This window comes from Podarcis liolepis (assembly GCF_965112155.1).
Source record: "Podarcis liolepis genome assembly, chromosome: 11".
Classification (NCBI taxonomy): domain Eukaryota; kingdom Metazoa; phylum Chordata; class Lepidosauria; order Squamata; family Lacertidae; genus Podarcis; species Podarcis liolepis.
In genome coordinates, this window is record NC_139565.1 from 49,664,711 (window position 1) to 49,685,656 (window position 20,946).

The 20,946-nt window shown below is 45.1% G+C and overlaps 1 protein-coding gene across 5 annotated transcripts in view; it reads left to right on the forward strand.

Annotated features, from left to right (window-relative positions):
- Positions 1–20,946, forward strand: part of PDZD2 (PDZ domain containing 2) — a 241,109-nt gene that overhangs the window by 50,191 nt on the left and 169,972 nt on the right. For all 5 annotated transcript variants that reach the window (XM_083465639.1, XM_083465642.1, XM_083465643.1 and 2 more), the window contains exon 2: positions 18,195–19,057. In XM_083465639.1, coding sequence (XP_083321765.1) covers positions 18,582–19,057 — 476 coding nt within the window. In that variant the 5' untranslated portion in view covers positions 18,195–18,581. The remainder of the gene's footprint in view (positions 1–18,194; positions 19,058–20,946) is intronic.

The following is a 20,946-nucleotide window of genomic DNA, read 5'->3' on the forward strand; positions in this document are numbered from 1 at the left end:
GTGCTTTGAGAAGCTGGCTAATTTTAAACACATACGATACTGTATCGGCGTTTGTGTGTTACTCCAGCCCTTCCTCTCATCTTGAAAGAGCGCAGCTGCCTTGTGGGCATTTGCCAAAGGGTAGCATCGCATGACGTTAGATAGTTGGAGAGAGGGGGGTCTCTCTGTAATAGGATTTATCCTCTCTTGGCGGCTTTGGGTGGTAATGATATGTGTGAACACAACAAGCTTCTTAAGGAAACAAAGTCAAGAAGGGAAGGTTTCTCCCCTCTTGGGATCAGACTAATGAGGGACGCTGATTTGTAGGTCTTTGATTAGGCTTAGTGAACCAACACTCTTCCAGTCAAAAGGCAATAATAATAAAGAAGAAGGAGCTGTATAAGGGATAGCCTGGCCACTGTGACCCATGCATTGGTAATCTCTAGATAGGATTACTGTAATGTGCTCTGTATGGGGTTTCCTTTGAGGTTGGTGGCAAGATTGCTCTCTGGAGTGTCCTATCTCACAAACATATTCCACTGCTCCTAAAGGGGTGCTTTGGCTACCCAAAACCTATCAACCTGCAGTTAGGAGCAACCAAGAGGAGGGCCTTCTCCATGGTGGCCCCTCTTCTTATAAAATTGCCTCTTCCCAAAACTCCAGCGAGCACCAACGCTGTTTTTTTTTTAAACAACAACAACACATACTTGTGTATTCAGGCTCTTTCAGGTGCTTCACATCGGGATTTAATTACTGATTCGTCTTGCATTATCAGTTATTGTGATTTTAATGTTCTATTGTTTATTTCATTGTTTTAATCTGTACACTGCTTTGAGATGGGTTTTAATAGGTGCTATAGGAGTAATTTCATGAAAAAACACCAATTAATTGAATAACCACTGAAAAGTGTCTTGGACTGGAAGCAATTTGCTTTCTACTTCACATGCTTAGTGTTGACTAGCGCATTGGAGGGATGGACTGTGAAGGTGCTGTTGGATGCAAGCTAATTTCAGGACTGGAATGCAGATAGTATTCTAGCCTGTGGAGAATTCTGAGATATCTTATCCAACCTTAATTACCACGGCAATCTCTAACTATAAATAATACTATCGAGAGAGGAGTTCCTCTAGAGAGGAGCTGCATACAGCAGCTCACTACATGGACTACATGGAAATTTCTACCATGTTGTTGCAACTCCATATATGCTCACAATGACATGAAATCCCAAGCGCTGGATAAGACACTGTCTGTGAACGACTTGGTTTTCTGCTTGGGTCTCTTTCCTCTCATAAGGTAAAGGTAAAGAACCCCCGGACAGTTACGTGCAGTCAAAGGCGACTGTGGGGTTGCAGCGCTCATCTTGCTTTCAGGCCGAGGGAGCCGGCGTTTGTCCACAGACAGCTTTCTGGGTCATGTGGCCAGCATGATTAAACCGCTTCTGGCGCAACGGAAACCATGATGGAAACCAGAGCGCATGGAAACGCCGTTTACCTCCCTGCTGCTATGATACCTATTTATCTACTTGCACTGGTGTGCTTTCGAAGTGCTAGGTTTTCAGGAGCTGGGACAGAGCAATGGGAGCTCACCCTGTCGAGGGGATTCAAACCGCCGACCTTCCGATTGACAAGCCCAAGAGGCTCAGTGGTTTAGACCACAGCATCACCCTTGTACCTTTCCTCTCATAAAGGAGAATTCAAACACCTGATTTCTCAACTTTCAATTTGGTTTCATCTATTCTTCTGCTTTAGGATTTTGTCACCTCGTTTAATTTATTGCTTATATTCTGGATTTCCTTCCCAAGGGGAGCTCAAACTGGCACGCAGAAACAGCCCAGTTAATGCAGACTGTAAGAATAAACAATGTTAAACAAATTAAAGCCACATTCAGGTCAAGTAGTATTTTAAAAATCCCATTGAAAGACATAAGAATTAGTTCAATGACAAGGACTCTCCTGTTCACCTTGATGACCCTTCCCCGTGCACCAGTGAGGAGTTCTGCCAAAGTTTCATCCAAAGGGCACAGACATTTAGAGCAAATGGTTGCAGTGGTGACCTACGTTGTGAGGTAGAACCGCCGTCTCTTTGCCATTACGCTGCCACCCCATCCAGGTATGCTGCAGTGACATCAATGACAGGAAGTGTCAGGGACGGACTGGACAAAGAGGAGTGGTTGGAGGCACTAGCCAGGTAAGCCCCCAAGGGAAACCCCAGAGGAGGAAGGCTCAGAGCCAGGGGATTGTGGTGGGACACTGAGAAGAGGTCAGAGGGAGAAGATTGGGAGGAGGTGCCAAAGGGTGAAGAGGCAACAGGGTTTAGTGAGCAGAAGGAACCTGTGACAGGGAGCAGTTCAGACTCTGAGGCTGAAGCAGAGGAGGGGCGGTGATCAAGAGGCTGCTGAAGAATTTGGGGGCTCTCCCTGTTTTGTTCTCCTCCGCCCTGGTTTCCAAGAATGCACAGGATAATGAGGAGGGCAGAACCAGAAGTGCACAGATGCAGTTTGAGACTGCTTGGGAAACATCCGGGAAAGGGTGGAATCTTCAGTCCTAGGAACTGCTCCATAGAGGCAAGACCTGCTGGGAAGGGTTACTGAGTTGTATGCTGTTTGCTTGAACAAAGAGCTAACTTCACTGACAACAGAGCCCTGTGTCTGACTCCAGCCCTGATGGTATATTCCAGATGTTGTTGGGCTCCAGCTCCCATCATGCTCAGCCAACATGGCCGGTGGAGAGGGATGATGGGAGTTGTAGTCCAACAACATGTGGAGAACACGACATTGGCTACGCCTCTCCTGGAGCTGAGATATTGCCCTCGCTGCCCCCAGATTCCTGACTGATAAATGCCCTACTGCTGCTTGTGAAGGCCAGGCTTTAAAATGCATAAGAGGAAGAAATTGGGCACACATGAAAAACTGCCTCATCTAAGCAGTCTCTCTCCTGGAAAAGAATAAGGGGGGAAGAAAAGATGGCTGCTTTTGTGAAGCCTTTTGGCCCGCTTCAGTTTCAAACAATTTTTCATGGGTAAATATTTAACAGATAAAATTTATAAACCCAGAAAGGCTTAGGGGGCGAAAGGAACATATGGAAGTGGTTCTTTATGCTGATGTAAAAAAAATAAAGGGAAAGAGAGGGAAAATAAAAAGGCACTTCAGAATTAAGAAACGATCCCAAAAGACTTTACCGCATTTTCAAAGGCGAGAGGGAGAAAATTTTGCACAGAAAGCAAGGGGGAAATGGATTTTTGAGTAACAATAGGGACATAAACCAAAATGAAAATTGAGGCTAAATGTCGCCCTTCTCCTCTCCTCCTCCCCTTCTCTCCGCTAGTTGCATTTCCCCCAGACCCAGGCACTCAGCAATATTTTTATCCTTCCCTCCTGACACTTTTCAAAGCCTCGTTTGCGCCCTAATTTCTTTGTGAGGTCTGAAGAAGTTGAATTAATTTTTAATGTTAAATGCACAGATTTTTCTTTCTTTCTGGGGGTGGGGTGCAGGGAAGAGATGGAATTGTAAATGTATGAGTAGAATTTTGTGACTTGTTGGGGCGGGGTATGAGACTCCTGGCAGAGAAGCAACTCCAAAAGACTCTGTGACATTAAGAATTTCCTTCCAGAATTTTAAACAGTCCGGAGGGATGGTAAATGCAGAGATAATCGGGGAGCTCTTGATTTTTGATTAACTCTGGTGCTAAACCGTTTATAATAAAAGACCATTCCAAAGTATCTTTCTTAAAAATTCGCCTTCTCCCTCCCCCTCGCCCCCCCAAAAAAACTCTGGCAAGAGCCTACTTAATATAATACATGAAACTGAAGGCTGTTTCCTTATCAAAGCTTTGCAGCCGACTGTGCATTATCAAAGGGCTGCTTCCAGGGCTTAATTTGAACCGGGGCTTACCAGACTCCTGTTTTTGAAATTACCTGGAACATGAGAGAAGCAACAATAAAGAAAATCCTGCCTCTGAGCATGAGTGGAGTGCTTTCCTCCTGCCGGGGACGATTGCTTCTCCCAGGTCATTTCATACCTGAGATCTTGGTACTACTGTGTGAAATACGTGCATTAATAATGATAATAATAATACCGTCCATACTGTGTTGACTGCAAAGTCTGCTTGTATAAATCATGGTTCTTCCCTCCTTCCAGCTACATATGATTTGGAAGGGGTTGGAAAATTTAGAAATGTGTGATTTGGGAGAAAACGTGTGCAAAAGAAATTGTAAGTACACATTTAAATATGGTTTTCGGTGTGGATTTTTTTAAAAAAAGCGCAGATCCAGTTCCCACACCTAGTACAGTGGTACCTCAGGTTAAGAACATAATTTGTTCTGGAGGTCCGTTCTTAACCTGAAACTCTTCTTAACCTGAGGTATCACTTTTGCTAATGGGGCCTCCCGCCGCTGCCGCGCAATTTCTATTCTCATCCTGAAGCAAAGTTCTTAACCCGAGGTACTACTTCCGGGTTACGGGAGTCTGTAACCTGAAGCGTCTGTAACCCGAGGTACCACTGTATAGGGTGGCATTCAACAGGGCTGGCCTGCCTGCAGAAGAGACTTTTGCTCGCTTAAGTGATGTTTACCTTTCCCTTCCTCTCTGCCGCAGCTCCCTGTGTACCCCTAATATGCTGGTGGTTCTGTGGTCTAAACCACTGAATCTTTTGGGCTTGCCAATCGGAAGGTTGGCGGTTTGAATCCCCGCGATGGAGTGAGCTCCTACTGCTCTGTCCCAGATCCTGCCAACCTAGCAGTTGGAAAGCACGCCAGTGCAAGTAGATAAATAGGTACCGCTGCGGCGGGAAGGTAAACGGCGTTTCCTGCACTCGGTTTCCGTTATGGTGTTCCGTTGCACCAGAAGCGGTTTAGTCATGCTGGCCACATGACCCGGGAAGCTGACTGTGGACAAACGGCAGCTCCCTCGGCCTGCATCCCATGGTTTCCTTTGACTGGACTTAACCGTCCAGGGGTCCTTTACTTTTTACCTATTAAAGAAAGTAAGGAAACCCTCTGGAACAGACTGGGTGTTTCTGTGGGGTTGCAGAGGAGGAAAGGAAGGAGAGGTCCTGTCATGTCTGCCGGGACAACATTGTAAGCTGTCCGTATTTGTGCTGTGTTTTTCTTGTTTCTTATTAGGATTTCTAATTATGCATCTGCTGAATATAGGCCTCTGGCTGCATGTACGTAATTAAAACCGCATGTTGTTGATAACGTAACACCAAATCCAAGAATAAGAGGCAAGATGAAAACCACAGATTTAAAGCCCATTCCTACTTCTGCACACATGAGCATGAAATTAGCCATACAGAATTCCTTCACTGGTTTCCAAAAGGATGACTATTGGGGTCAGAGCCAATAGTGTACACGTGTATTAGCAGCAACTTAAGTAAAAGGTTAAGGTAAAGGGACCCCTGACCATTAGGTCCAGTCGTGGGCGACTCTGGGGTTGTGGCGCTCATCTCACTTTATTGGCCAAGGGAGTCGGCGTACAGCTTCCAGGTCATGTGGCCAGCATGACAAAACTGCTTCTGGCAAACCAGAGCAGCACACGGAAATGCCATTTACCTTCCCGCCAGAGTGGTACCTATTTATCTACTTGCATTTTGACATGCTTTCAAACTGCTAGGTTGGCAGGAGCAGGGACCGAACAACGGGAGCTCACTCCGCGTCCCGCAACTTAAGTACAGTAGCTAAATGGAACTTCCGTGTCCAGAAGCAGTATAACTGCGAATCCTGTTTATTTGGGTCAAGCAATGGCTTTTGCCCTGCTTATGAGCTTCCTAGAAGCATCTGGCTTGCAACTCTTGGGAACAGGATACTGGAGTAAATGGATCTGTGATCTGCTGCTAAGCTTTTCCTATGTCAGCTCTAAAAATATTGACTTGGAGAGTAACATTTAAGTCTTGACATCATTAACTAAGGTGTTTTGGCTTGTTACATTCTCATAAACCTGGAGAGGGGGTGGTAAACTATTTTTAAAAAATGACTGGGTTTCAAAGCACCCTTGGAACTTATAAATATGGTGAGCACCTCTTTCCAAGGCAGGAAAATGATGAACACAGTATATGGTCTGTTTGGCTTCACTGTATGCCTTCCTGAACTAGAAAATAGTAGCTGTGCTCCTTCTAAGGGTTCAAAATCGTGTTGGTGTTTGAGTGTGCATTATGTACTTTAGTTTAATGTCACACAGACCAGAGCCCTGCTCAGGTGTTTAGGCCTGAACAAGAAATGCAAACGCTATTGCAGATACTAATATTGCATAACCTGAAGCGACTGGATGCACAAAAACAGACTCCTTTTGGAAATAAAACATTGTCAGTTTAATTAAAGCTTCACTTCCAGAACTTTCTTCAAAACAGAACAAAAAAAACAGCAAATGGTATATCCAAAATATCCATAAGATCTTGTGCAAATTCCAGCACAGGGTCAGTTTCTTATAAAATATGAAATATTCCAAACAGATCTCAAATCTGACCTGTGTCTCTCCTTACAGTCTCCATTTTGCATGGAGCTGTATTCACTCACTAGAGAGGGTTATTTACACGTCCTTACTTCCACAGACCCCAAGAACAAAGACTGAGCCACCACCCTTCCAAGATTATGAATTTGCAGTTGTGAACTAAGGTTAAACATTCAAGTGCTAGCTAGCAGAGAACAGCAGTTAATTATCAACCCACCAATGAGTTCAGAGACCACTTAGTATACTTAAGTGGAATTTCCCCACATTAAAACCTTCAGTAATACACATTTAGGCATTCCCCATTTCAGTGTCAATTAAATAATTATACTTGACAAGCCCTTTTGCACCACCCCTGCTTGCTACACTCCATGCCTCCCTTTCTGAGTGGGAAGATCTGAAGGGTGGATGCATTTGGCTGAATGTGCTTGGAAGATTCACCGTCAGGAAGTCTGGTCATGCATGGACCATGGAGAGGCTTCTGAGCTCACTTGGCTGAACATACATAGAAGTTTCTCCTCTTTTCAGACCTACCTGCTCAATGCAGGACGTGTGGGGCTGGGGCATTGTGCATGGCCCCACAACCCCTACATACATTGACATTCCTTATTCAGGACAGTAACACCTCAACAGGGCTACAGAAAATGCAGACACTTCGGCCACTGATAAGAGAGCCGGTGTGGTGCAGTGGTTAGAGTGTTGCGCTTGGACCCGGGAGACCCGGGTTCAAATTCCCACTCAAACAGGAAACTCACTGGGTGATCTTGGGGCAGTCACCGTCTCTCAGCCTAACCTACCTCACAGAGTTGTTGTGTGGATAAAAATGGGCAGGAGAAAGAAGTATGTGTGCCACCTTGGAGGAAGGATGGGTTATTAATGTGATAAATAAATAAAATAAAATGTATTTAGAGTGAAAGCCTTGATATGTCTTGTTGTAAATAAAAATATGCCCTTTTCCCTTATGGGGTATCCAAGAGCCCATATAGAGTCCTTACATAGGTTCCCTATTGGTAGGAGAAAATAACAGAGGCCAACCAGAGAATATTGAGAAGCAAAGCAGCTAGTAAGCTTGATCTTTATTGATCTGTTGCAACAGGGTACTCCCCTCACACGCAGGAGAGGAAGAGGACCCAGAACAATGGCCTGCAAGGCCTTATAAAGACTTTTGAAATTCCCATTCTCTAGATCAGGACCACCCCCAGAAACATTATGCATACATCACAGAAGGGGTGTAACCTAAGACCACCCCTCAGATACATCCCACCTACATCACAGAAATTTAAATGTTGTTTTTCTCCTGTCCCAGTTTATCTCCTGTCTAGCAGGTTACTTGATTGGATTTCCTGGGAAGCCTGGCCATTCTTTTGTAGTGGTAAAATACTTATTTCCTGGGCCAGGTCACAGGCTCACACCTTATTCAAACAGACATATCCTTGAGACAGGATTTGTGAGGAAAGAGACAATGGGGTAACCTTGCAGAGAAAGGATTTGGTCAGTTTAGGAATCAAAATGGTTCCAGGTTTGTCTTCCTGTGTTGATCTATGTATGTGCAGTTATGAACATTACCATATATCTAAGACCATAAAATTCCTATCACAGTCTGCCCAGAGGTAAGCTCAACTGAGTTCAATGTGGCTTTTCCCATGTCAGCGTACGTAGGTTTGCAATCTTAGTTGATTATTCGTCCCCTGATTAAATTACATTTGAATAGATTCACTTTTCACCAGCATCTCAGTATGCATTCATTTTTGAGATTTGGGAGAGAAAAGCTTAATAAATATGGACACAATCTACTGTTGAAAGGAAAGGCAATCTTTTTTTTAAAATTTCAACTATTCAACAAAACTGCGTTAAAAATGTGCCCTGCTAACCTATTAAAGTTCCCCTTCATTGATTGATCAACTAAAGCTTCCTTTGGTTTTAATCTACTCATTTAAATAGATCAGCGCAAGCCTATTTAAGTGCCTCTTTGTGAAAGCCGCTTGAGGAATTCTTGCTCCACGCAGAAATGGGTGGAAAGGTTTCCAGGAGGATAAGTGAATTTGCATCCCACCCAACAAAGCTCACACCCTAAGTTCATTAAAGGTGACGCATGGATTTGAAAACCAGGAGAGTAAACAGCAGTGAAATCCGGGTGTGAAGGCAGTAAAAGCCTCACCCCTTCGCTCCTGGAATGGGAAGCCTATTATTTGTAGGTTCCTTAAGGTTATCCTTTAAGAGAAACCACACAGCCTGACAACATCAAATCAGAGCCATTTGGGACGTGTGCCTTACACACTGCTAGGAAAAGCTTGTGTGCAAATGAGAAGAGTAATGCCACACATTATGGAGGAGACTCTTGAGAGTCCCATGGACTGCAAGAAGATCAAACCTCTCCATTCTGAAGGAAATCAGCCCTGAGTGCTCACTGGAAGGACAGATCCTGAAGCTGAGGCTCCAAACTTTGGCCACCTCATGAGAAGAGAAGACTCCCTGGAAAAGACCCTGATGTTGGGAAAGATGGAGGGCACAAGGAGAAGGGGACGACAGGGGATGAGATGGTTGGACAGTGTTCTCGAAGCTACAGACATGAGTTTGACCAAACTGCGGGAGGCAGTGGAAGACAGGAGTGCCTGGCGTGCTCTGGTCCATGAGGTCATGAAGAGTTGGACACGACTAAATGACTAAACAAAAACTATGCTGCACACACAACTGCTTGCTTGTCCAAACTCTGTGGGCAGTTCATCAAACCAATTCAGGTACAGTGGTACCTCGGGTTACATACGCTTCACGTTACAGACTCCACTAACCCAGAAATAGTACCTTGGGTTAAGAACTTTCTTTCAGAATGAGAACAGAAATCATGCTCTGGCGGCACAGCAGCAGCAGGAGGCCCCATTAGCTAAAGTGGTGCTTTAGGTTAAGAATAGTTTCAGGTTAAGAACGGAGCTCCGGAACGAATTAAGTACTTAACCTGAGGTACCACTGTATTTGCAAAGTTAAGAAAATCCACAGAATTATTTCAGGATGAAGACACGTGCAGCAATTTAAAGTGTGATGGAAGTGGTGTCATGTGCTGCCTTGAAAGCAACATATGAATGCATGTTCAGATTTCTTCCCTTAGCACCTAAAACCTTGCATCTGCCACAGAAGCTTTTTGTTCTCCATGAGCTTTTGATTAGAGGCAGGATCTGTGAACGTAGGTACATAGGGAAGCGGCCTTTGCACAGAGTGCAGACCATTGCGGCATCTAATTTAGTGTTCTGACGGTGCCTCTCTCACGTTTCAGACCGGAAGCATTCCCAGCCGTACCTGGGGGTGCTGCAAATTGAACCTGGGACCTTCTGAATGCAAAGCGGACGATCTTACCACTGAGCTACAGCTCTTTCCCTATTTATTTTGTGCTTTCCGATCTAGAAGAACGGAGCGGCTTATGCTTCTGTGTGCATTAGACATGCCGTAGTCTTCAGCCTTTCCAGACCCACGATTTAACTTCAACCCAGACACGTGTATGGGCATTCATTACTCTTTTCTTTTAATGATAAATTTGTATAGTGGTAAACGGGACGCGGGTGGCGCTGTGGGTTAAACCACAGAGCCTAGGACTTGCTGATCAGAAGGTCGGCGGTTTGAATCCCCGCAATGGGGTGAGCTCCCGTTGCTCGGTCCCTGCTCCTGCCAACCTAGCAGTTCAAAAGCACATCAAAGTGCAAGAAGATAAATAGGTACCGCTCTGGCGGGAAGGTAAACAGTGTTTCCGTGCGCTGCTCTGGTTCGCCAGAAGCGGCTTAGTCATGCTGGCCACATGACCCAGAAGCTGTACGCCGGCTCCCTTGGCCAATAAAGCAAGATGAGCGCCACAACCCCAGAGTCGGCCACGACTGGACCTAATGGTCAGGGGTCCCTTTACCTTTACCTTAAAGCTGCTGTTGGTCTTTACCCAAGACCAGGCTAGTAGTGCTCCAACCATGCACTGATGGGAGTTATAGCCCAAAACATGGAAGGTACCAGTTTGACAAAGGCTGCTATATGCGATGAACGCAGCACTGTTTGCTATGTTCAGTGGACCACAGTATTAGGCTGAAATGAATGTGCAGCATGATGAATATTTTTTATTAACTTGTGCTGACATGGGCGCAGCGGGGACAACGCACTGGAAATTGTCAATAAAGATAATATCTTTAAGTCCAACCATTCCTCTGAAAGTCTTGTTTGGCACTGATACTGATGAACCCTTACAGCCGATCGCTAGAAAACTGTTTCCAGCCTTGTGATGATCGGATCAAATTGAGGGCAATTACATTAATAGATTTTGGAAGTATTTATGTTGGAAGTCCATCTCGTTGCAGCTGGTAATAATTTTTACTGGTCTTTTGTCTTCCCACAGTTTAAAAGAGCTGTTGATTGAGTTCAGCGTCTGTGGTGCCAGACTCTGTGCAGCTAGTTCTACACATTTGGAGATCAAATACCAGCCCCCTCAGGCCACATGGCAAATCTTGGCCCACATGGTGACTTGTGAGAGCACCTTATGATACGGCATGACGCTTCAAAATCCATAGAAATGGTTCTAGTTAGCATTAGGGCTGGGCGATATCTGGTTTTCATCATTGTGATATATCACCAGCTAAAGATCATGGTATACCGAAATAATAATAATAATAATAATAATAATAATAATAATAATAATAATAATAATAATAATAATATATTTATACTCCGCCCATCTGGCTGGGCTTCCCCAGCCATTCTGGGCGGCTTCCCTATGTTTGATATAAGGATGGAACTATGTAGAAGCATTGTCTGTCTTCATGGTTTTGTCCTACATTGTGATTTTTGCCGGTCCTGCTCTTGTAATTTGCCGCTGAGCCGACAGGGTTAATAGGGGTCGCAGGAATCGAGAGAAGGGTTGGCTTCACGGTTTCCCCCACATTGTGATTTTTGTATACATCATGATTTGCAATAAAGCTAAAGGATTCGAACTGCCGACCTTCTGATCAGCAAGCCCAAGAGGCTGAGTGGTTTAGACCCCAGCGCCACCCGCATCCCTGATTTGCAATATGTTGTCCGGGACTCAGCTACATTAGTCAAAAAACGACGCTTTGAATGCGTTATAAACACGCAACACCAGATGACATTACAGAGGAAAAAATAAAATAAAAATCTGTGCTATTTTTCTTTTTCTTTTTTCTTTTTGTTTTGACGATTTAATTTCTGACTTATTTATAGTGGGTTTTTTCCTGTGTGTAGATCCCCCCCAAGTAAAAAGAAAGAAAGAAATGAAACCAAAATCACGATATGGACTTGAAACTGGTTTTGGACGATATGCCAATATACCCCCCAGCCCTACTGAGCTCAGCCCTACTGAGACCAATGACCTGACTCTGCAGAAGGCAGCATCCAGTCATCCTAGGAAATTGTCATTGAACTGTTGCTAGTGCATCTTGCTTGCCTGGACTGAGGTTTAGGTGTGTATGTAGAAACCTCTGATATTTTTATATCTGGAATATTAAAGGTAAAGGGACCCCTGACCATTAGGTCCAGTTGTGGCCGACTCTAGGGTTGCGGTGCTCATCTCGCTTTATTGGCTGAAGGAGCCAGCGTACAGCTTCCGGGTCATGTGGCTAGCATGACTAAGCCGCTTCTGGAGAACCAGAGCAGCACACGGAAACGCCGTTTACCATCCCGCCGGAGCGGTACCTATTGATCTACTTGCACTTTGACGTGCTTTTCAACTGCTAGGTTCAGGAGCAGGGACCGAGCAACGGGAGCTCACCCCGTCGCGGGGATTCAAACCACCGACCTTTTGATTAGCAAGTCCTAGGCTCTGTGGTTTAACCCACAGTGCCACCCGCGTCCCTATCTGGAATATTAGCCAGCTTTAAAGAAGTAAGAGTCATGTCTGTTACCCCCCCCCAATGCCAGCCCCCTGCAGCCATGCCCACCACCTGTGTGAGGCCCCAGAAGATCTCATGTGAAGGAGTGCAGTCTTCAGACTGAAATGTCTCCCCGCCCCATAGAGGGGAAATTGCAAGGGAGTACAGCTCTGGGGCTTTTTTCAGAGCGGGAACAATGACATCATCTGCCAGAGCCCAGTGCACTGGCAAGTGAATGAGATGATAAAGAGGCTTTAAACTTTCACTATTGTTTGTGACAGAGGAGCATAGAGGCGAGAATGAGAAAAAATAATAAGGCAAAGCCTGCATACTTTGCCTTCTGTTCTTGGACCGGGGATCCTATAAATAGCAACGCTTATCCTTTGCAAGGTGGTTTGCACTTCTAATTAAAATCTAAAGGCTTCATTTCAGCTGGCTGAAGATCTTTTGTTCAAACTCTGTGTGTTTTACAGACAGAACCTATGTAGTTAGGAGTAAACACCCGCGAGTTCAATGGAGCTTATGCCCAGGAAATTATGCTAAGGATTGCAGTCATGCTGATCCTAATGGACTGGGTATTATGCTAGGGACTGCTGTTTTCCAGAGTATTTGTGTGTATAAGAGAGAGAGAGAATGGGTGTATTATTTGACTCTCGTTGGGAGAGTGACACTGGGAGCTATGAGAACAAACTTCTGCACTTCAAGATCTACTACACCACTTCTAGGGTTCTTAGATTGTGTGTGTGTGTGTGTGTGTGTGTGTGTGTGTGTGTGTATGTATGTATGTATTTTGGAAGTACTACAGTGGAACCTCTGTTGTCAAACGTAATCCGTTCCGGAAGACCGTTCAACTTCCAAAATGTTTGACAACTGAGGCGCAATTGCCGGTCAGCAAAATCAATTGAAAGAATGGAGAAACATTCCTCGGAAGCTGTTCAAAAATGGAAGCATTCACTTCCGGGTTGCCGGTGTTCAAAACCGAAACGTTTGACTTCCAAAGCTTTCAACAACCGAGGTTCCACTGTATAAAAAAGAAGTAACCCCCTTGCATTTCATAGGATCATAGAATTGTAGAGTTGGAAGGGACCCCAAGAGTTGGTTTATAATCAGTATCCTAGATATGAATAGGAAGGAAAGTCGGTTTTGGAAAAGCAAGTAACAGTGATGATGATCGAGGCATGCAATTACCTGATGTGGAATTCCAGTTTATTGCATTTATAGATACTTTATGTATAAAAAATAATAATAAAATGTAATGAATACTTTGCTGGCATACCTCTGTCTTGGGAGACAATGGAGGAGTGTGCCTTTTGGGAGTGAAGTTGAACCTTTGGAAGGTTGCAGCGCCTGCAGCTGTAGGGACTGATACAGGAAAGACATGCTCTGTTGCAGCTCGGGCAGATGAAGGCATCTGGTTGTGCTGCTGCAGATGCTCCCCAGTGGTCATTTTTCCTCTGATCTCTGCTATGGATGCACAACCTGACTGTCTTCAGGCATTTTGGATGTCTGCAAGGAGTGGGTTGATGTTGATGTAATTTATAATAAGCTAGATTTAATTGAGAGGGATGCGGCGGTTCGAATCCCCGGGACGGGGTGAGCTCCCGTTGCTCAGTCCCTGCTCCTGCCAACCTAGCAGTTCGAAAGCACCTCAAAGTGCAAGTAGATCAATAGGTACTGCTATGGTGGGAAGGTAAATGGCATTTCCGTGCGCTGCTCTGGTTCGCCAGAAACGGCTTAGTCATGCTGGCCACATGACCTGGAAGCTGTACGCCGGCTCCCTCGGCCAATAAAGTGAGATGAGCGCTGCAACCCCAGAGTCGGCCACGACTGGACCTAATGGTCAGGGGTCCCTTTCCTTTACCTTTAGATTTAATTGAGATTTCTAATTAGTAGATTTATATCCCAATTTTAAAGCAAATAACTTCACAAAGTGGCAGGCTATACTACACAACTAAACAGCAATTGAGCAGCATAAAAAGCACAAGTCTGAAACACCCCAAATCCTTAAAATTGCCAGCACAGTCAATTGCCCCAGCATTGCCACAAAATACAGTGCAAACAAAATTAAAACAAAACAATGCAGCCGTTCCATTTCCACATCCTGATTTAAAACCAGTGTATTCTATGCCTCCACAGGTGTTTTCTTGATTCCCTCACTGAAAAGTGTCCATGATCCTATGTAAAGTTTTGTATTCAGATTTTTGTCATACGTAAAATTCAGACTGAAAAAAAATCACCAGAAACTTAAGGCCTTGATGTGTGTTTTGAAATTAGAATTCATGAGCCCTTGGAAGAAATCCGTAAGGGTTGAGGGTTTTTTTGTTTTTGTTTCCTAAGCAACTTTATTATTGTGAACTTTTCCCACAGGAAGGGCTTGGGAAAAGAATTGAGCACATTTGCAGATGTGCCAGAACTTTTTTGATCCCTAATATTTCCAGATTCCTCATGTTTAAGTTCTAAGAGTGATCACATACAAATCTTCCTTTGACGAAATTAGCAAATCTGTGATGATGGAGTAAATGCAAATATTGTATTGTGGTTGCAAAGAGGTCTTCACAAAGAGGTCTTCAGCTGTTCAGTGTTCTGAAGAACCACATCTACAACTAACCATAGGTGGGACATCTGATTTGGCTTGGGAACCAGGTATGCGCGAGGTCACGAGCCTTAACCTTTTACTTTCTACTGTGGTCCCAATCTAGTGAATGCCTGGGGGTGACGTGTGCCTGGGGGAACTGCCATCTGCTTCAGTGGGTGGTTTCCCCCGACGTAAATAGCATGGAAGACTGACTCCACGTTGGGACTGCAGCAGAGGGCAAAAAAAATCAAATCCTCTTCACTTCCCATGGCAGGGTCCCTGTCCAGATTAGTTGTCCCTGCACCACCAATAGAGTTTAAGAAGCCTTTTCATGTAATGTCTACATTTCGTGAATGGTGTCTCTTCTGGTTTGGCCTTCTAGAAGCTCTAGCATTACCTAAACCACAGCCTGCCCTTTTGAGGGAGATGAACAACACATTTAAAAAAATGTCAAAATGGGCTGAGCTTTGGATGTGTCTAATACACAATCTTTCAAAAATGGTATCTGAAGAATGTATGCAAATAAATCAGATCTTGAAGAGTCAGCAATGGGCATTGTAATTACTTTTGTCTCCTTTTTTTTTTAAATTCTCTTTCTATAAGCCAGGAAATTGGTACTGAGGACGCTTTCGATACTCCGCTGGGAGGGACGTAAAAGGAAGGAAGAACTCAATTTGTTAGAGGGGATGAAACAAGACTTTGGATGTAATCAGGATATCCCAAAATGCTCTGGGACTGGTTTAATAAAGTAATCTTGAGAAATATTAGCATTGCATTGTTCTTCTTCATGTATGCCCGCCTTTTAGATGTTATTCTTCTGCTTTCAGCGCTAGGCTTGGTGCCAATTCAAAGACCCCCCCCTCTGTATCTCTGTTTGCAAGGTCAAAGGTAGCTTTCTTGAAACTGTTAGGGCACTTTCCTCATTCAGGTATTTGAGGATACTATGAAGTGAAAAGAACGATAGAAAATGTAGATTTGCAGGGAAATTGTAATTTTTTTTTTTTGCCAAAATTATTCAGAGAAAGAGAAAACAATAATGGGTTGTATTTAAAGTCTCGTTAGTGCAAGGACTTTCACTTCCTCAGTCGACTGTTCCTGTCCTGTACCTGCCCCCTGTACACCCCAAATCTTCTACAGTGGTACCTTGGGGTAAGAACTTAATTTGTTCCGGAGGTCCGTTCTTAACCTGGAACTGTTCATAACATGAGGTACCACTTTAGCTAATGGGGCCTCCTGCTGCCGCTGCGCTGCCAGAGCACGATTTCTGTTCTCATCCTGAAGCAAAGTTCTTAACCCAAGGTACTATTTCTGGGTTAGCAGAATCTGTAACCTGAAGCGTCTGTAACCTGAAGCATCTGTAACCCGAGGTACCACTGGGGCTTCCACCAAACCTCTGGAGCAGATTGGGGCAAGGGCAACTGGGAAGAGCATAGAGAATGGAAGTTCTGTTGTGCTGTCAGGACATTTTTGTTGCATACAACTGAATGCGGGCTGCCGGGTTGGAATTCTCCCTTCCAATTGGCTGCAAGAGCTGTGACTTTGATGTATGAAATAAAAATAAAAATAAAAAAATATTATTTATACCCCGCCCATCTGTCTGGGTTTCCCCAGCCACTCTGGGCGGCTTCCAACAGAACACTAAAATACAATAACATTTTATTATTAAACATTAAAAGCTTCCCTAAACAGGGCTGCCTTCAGATGTCTTCTAAAAGTCTGGTAGCTGTTTTTCTCTTTGACATCTGGTGGGAGGGTGTTCCACAGGGCAGGTGCCACTACTGAGAAGGCCCTCTGCCTGGTTCCCTGTAACTTGGCTTCTCTCAGTGAGGGAACTGCCAGAAGGCCCTCGGCACTGGACTTCAGTGTCCGGGTAGAACGATGGGGGTGGAGACGCTCCTTCAGGTATACTGTGAAATACGTGAAATAAGCATGTACACAACCTTCAAGTGGTTCTGCTGCTTAGGTGGTTTAGGGATTGTGTGTGTGTGTGTGTGTGTGTGTGTAGCATTCCAACTGCTCAGAAGTCACAAAAACAGCAGTATTAGGGATCAGCTGAATTTGGACAAGTGTGGAGAACAGGAAAGAGCACCAATAGCGCTAGCCCAAGACATTTTGCCGTAGATGATAAGATATTTCCCTCCACCCCTAATTCCACATGCTCCATTGCATCTGATGGGGGGAAGGCTAACTTGGGCGATACAGAACAGGTGGCATTGACAGCTGTCTTCCCACACCTTGCTGCTGTTCCCCATCACGCGTCACCTGCTTCTTGAGTTGGCTGCCTCGCTCCATCTCCAGGACTGGCCCTAAGCTAAGCACAGTTGCAAGAGCAGTCAGTTCGGAGGTTAAGCTTGTGAATGTTGTGTGTGTGTGTGAGAGAGAGATTGGAGGGCGGCGAATTATACGTGAACCGGAGGCACGACTGGAGAATGGACAAAGTAGCTATGACAAAGAAAAATGTGCCTACAATTTATATTTGCTTCACAGGATAATGTTGTTGGCATCTGTCTGTCTCGACAGACGATGGAAGAGTGCGCCTTTGGGGGTGCAATCAAATCATTGGAGAGTTACAGTGCCTGCTGTGGCTGTAGAGACAGATACAGGAGAGAGATGTTTTGTTGCAGCTGGGGCAGATGAGGGTGTCTGGTTTCGCTGTTACAGATACACCATGGCGTTTCTTCTCTCTGCGCTCCTCCCAGTGGTTATTCCTCCTCTGGTCACTGCTGTGGATACATGACCTGACTGTCTCCAGGCACAAATTTCCACCCATGGATTCCTTAAAGGCGGATCCCACCAGTAATTCCAGGGGTGATAACAAAGAAGACAAACCCGTGGCTGCGTTCATTGCAACCCAGAGCAAAAATACCGAAGGAAAATTTGGAGGGTCATACTTTGGCAGAATGTGTAGGTTAAATAGACATGTTATGATAAGCAAGATTAAGTAGGCTGCATGCGTATGCACATTCAGTTTGTGTCTCATTGTTCATTGTGTTCCATGTCATGGCCATACTAGAGCATGTCAGAATCTTGGAAACTGGTTTTGACATAAATGGGCAGATACTAGATTCATACACATAATCTCCAAGTGTGCAGGAAGACATACGCATTTATAAACATTTCCTTGTATTCCTGCTCGTGTTCCTCTTCTGTAGTCTTTCCAGAACATGACTGATAACCCAAGAGTGTATTTAAAAAACACAGATGAATAGAAAACAGATTATAGAATTAACGAGAAAAGAGAATAACGTTAAGGAAAGCTTTCTCATTAATGAGCATTGCAGACAGCTCTCAAATCCTTTATTTGAGAGTGAGAATTATGGTTTTAACTGTGTTGTTTCCCCCTTTCTAGGTCAAGCAGGTGTTGATGAATGCAGAGGAGCAATTATGGTCGCTGCTGGTGGAGCAGCGAGGGCCCGAGCGATTTCTGTGCGGACAGCTGTGGGGAGAGCCCAACCTCTGCTTCCTTCCTCTTCTTGCTGAATTCTCCAGAGCAATTGTGTTCATTCTTTTTAATTAAAAAGCCTGCTCTGTTATCTTTGGCTAAACCGGCAGAAAAGAGAGAACTTTTTCATTTCTATTATTTTACTTTGGGCTCCCTCCCTTGCTTTCGGTTTCCCTCAGTATGGCGGCTGATGAAGCACAGAGCTACCTTGATGCCGAAAGGTGTGTTGATCAAATCTCGACCACCCAGTCCAGGAACAAGTTCACCACGTAATGGGACCCTGCCGTGGCCACAATGCCCATCACTCCGGAGAACGCGGTGCTGTTTCTTCCCATCCTTTACCGGTGGCTCCAAAACCATCTGAAGGAGGAAGTGGAGGAGCCGGAACACAGACTTTGCCACTCTGCCATTAAGAAGCTGAGGGAATACATCCACCTTAACTTCCCAATAGAGGAGGGCAAACTGCAACATGGTACTTGCTTTGTGGATATGGAGATCTGCACACTGTACCTGACCAAGGATCCAGGAAAGACAGAGGCGCTCGGCCTAAGTTTTGGGAACATCCCTGCTCTGGGGGACTATGGTGAAAAGAGGAGAGTGGGGAGGAAGAGGAAGGGGCATAAGGGTCCGGTGCTGGATGTCGGAAGCATCTGGGTCACTGACTTAAAGAAAAACAGCCCTGCGGGGAAATGTGGAAAGGTTCGCTTGCGAGACGAGATCCTTTCGCTGAATGGACAATTGATGGTCGGAGTCGATATCAGCGGTGCAAGGTAGGAGGTTTAAATAAACTCGGTTGGCATGCAAAATCATTGTGTTTAAACCATCTCTCTACCTAGGTAAAGGTAAAGGGACCCCTGACCATTAGGTCCAGTCGTGGCCGACTCTTGGGTTGCGACGCACATCTCGCTTTACTGGCCGAGGGAGCCGGCGTACAGCTTCCGGGTCATGTGGCCAGCATGATTAAGCCGCTTCTGGCGAACCAGAGCAGCACACGGAAACGCCGTTTACCTTCCCGCCGAAGTGGTACCTATTTATCTACTTGCGCTTTGACGTGCTTTCGAACTGCTAGGTTGGCAGAAGCTGGGACCGAGCAACGGAAGCTCACCCCGTCATGGGGATTTGAACCGCCGACCTTCTGATCGGCGAGTCCTAGGCTCTGTGGTTTAACCCACAGCGCCACCCGCGTCCCTTTTCTCTACCTAGGTAGTGATCTTAAATGAGCCATTTTCCATCCATGCACTATCCCAGCGGTTCTCAACCTGTGGGTCCCCAGATGTTGTTGGACTACAACTCCCATCATCCCTGAGCTCTGGCCTTGCTAACTAGGGGTGATGGGAGTTGTAGTTCAACAACATCTGGGGACCCAGAGGTTGAGAAAGGCTGCACTATCCCATGCTGATATAGTAGTGCATCTGGTATGTTTTGATCAACAAGGCAGAAACCGCAAATGTTCCACTTCCATCACCAGGGATCCAAAATGTGGGTTTCGTTAGCATAAACGGGGATACAGCTGGAAGTGCTTCCAAAGCCTGCTTGCAGATGTCTTGAGGAAAGAGAAAGAAGGAGTCATCATCGTCGCCACCACTCACCCCACTGGCTTGTAGTATTCACTGTTTTGGAGCTATATGAACAATCAGTGCAGGCGTTGGGTGGGGAAAACATCAGGTGCAGTTTTGTGTGCTAATACTCCTTCAGGTCTCTGGTAGGAGTTGGGCATTTGGCAAGGACAGAGTACTAAATCCTATTGGCTTTCCGCAGATTGCTGTGCTGTCTTAGTGTTGAGCCCAATAAGGACTGGGCAGGAATAGGAAACTTTTTATGCTTGCAAAGAGTCAAGGATGTGCTCACAAAACTATCGAGGTCCCCAAAGCAGCCAAGATGGTTTGGGGCCCTTTCAGGGATGTTCCCCCAGTGGCTCTAGCATCTTTGGGGGGGGGCTGGATATGGGAACATGCCTTGCCCCATTGCACCAGGCCTGCATGCAATGGCCGGCAGGGCTGTCTTGAGGCTGCCCACAAATGCCACCGAATAATGCAAATATAGAAATGAATGCTGCAGAGGGTCTGGAGGAGTTGCGGGAAAACCTTATCGAAAGAGGAGGCAGATCTGAAGAGAAAAGAGCAGCCTGTGCGTGTCAAAGTACTTTAGGAATAAAGTCTTTTTTCCTTTCTGTTAAAGAGCTTTGCATTCTCCTTATTTGATCTGACACTTCCCTCTGGGCTTAGAGCACTGACACGTGCTACTTAGACTTAATTTCATCTTCCTTCTTAACAGGTGTGGGTTGCAAGGGAATGTCACATCCAGTACCCTGCTGCTCTTCAGTGCCCTTTACCTTTTAAAATAAAATAAAATAAAATAAAATAGTGCCCTCCTTTAAAGACAAGCTTCTGTGGGAACACAGCCCATTAAGTTCTGCACGCCATAGAAATAGACATACGCTGCTTAGATTTTTCTGTAGGAGGTTGCTGTCCTAACATATGTGGTGACTCAGTAATTTCTCTACCTTCTTTGCACAATCTCTGCGTAAGATCCTCTGAGGCACCTGTGTTAAATCAATAAATATATATTCATGTATACAGGCACCTTCCCACTTAACTCGGGGGTTATGTTCCTGGGTACCGTGCATATATATGAAATTGCATATTCAGTCATACCTTGG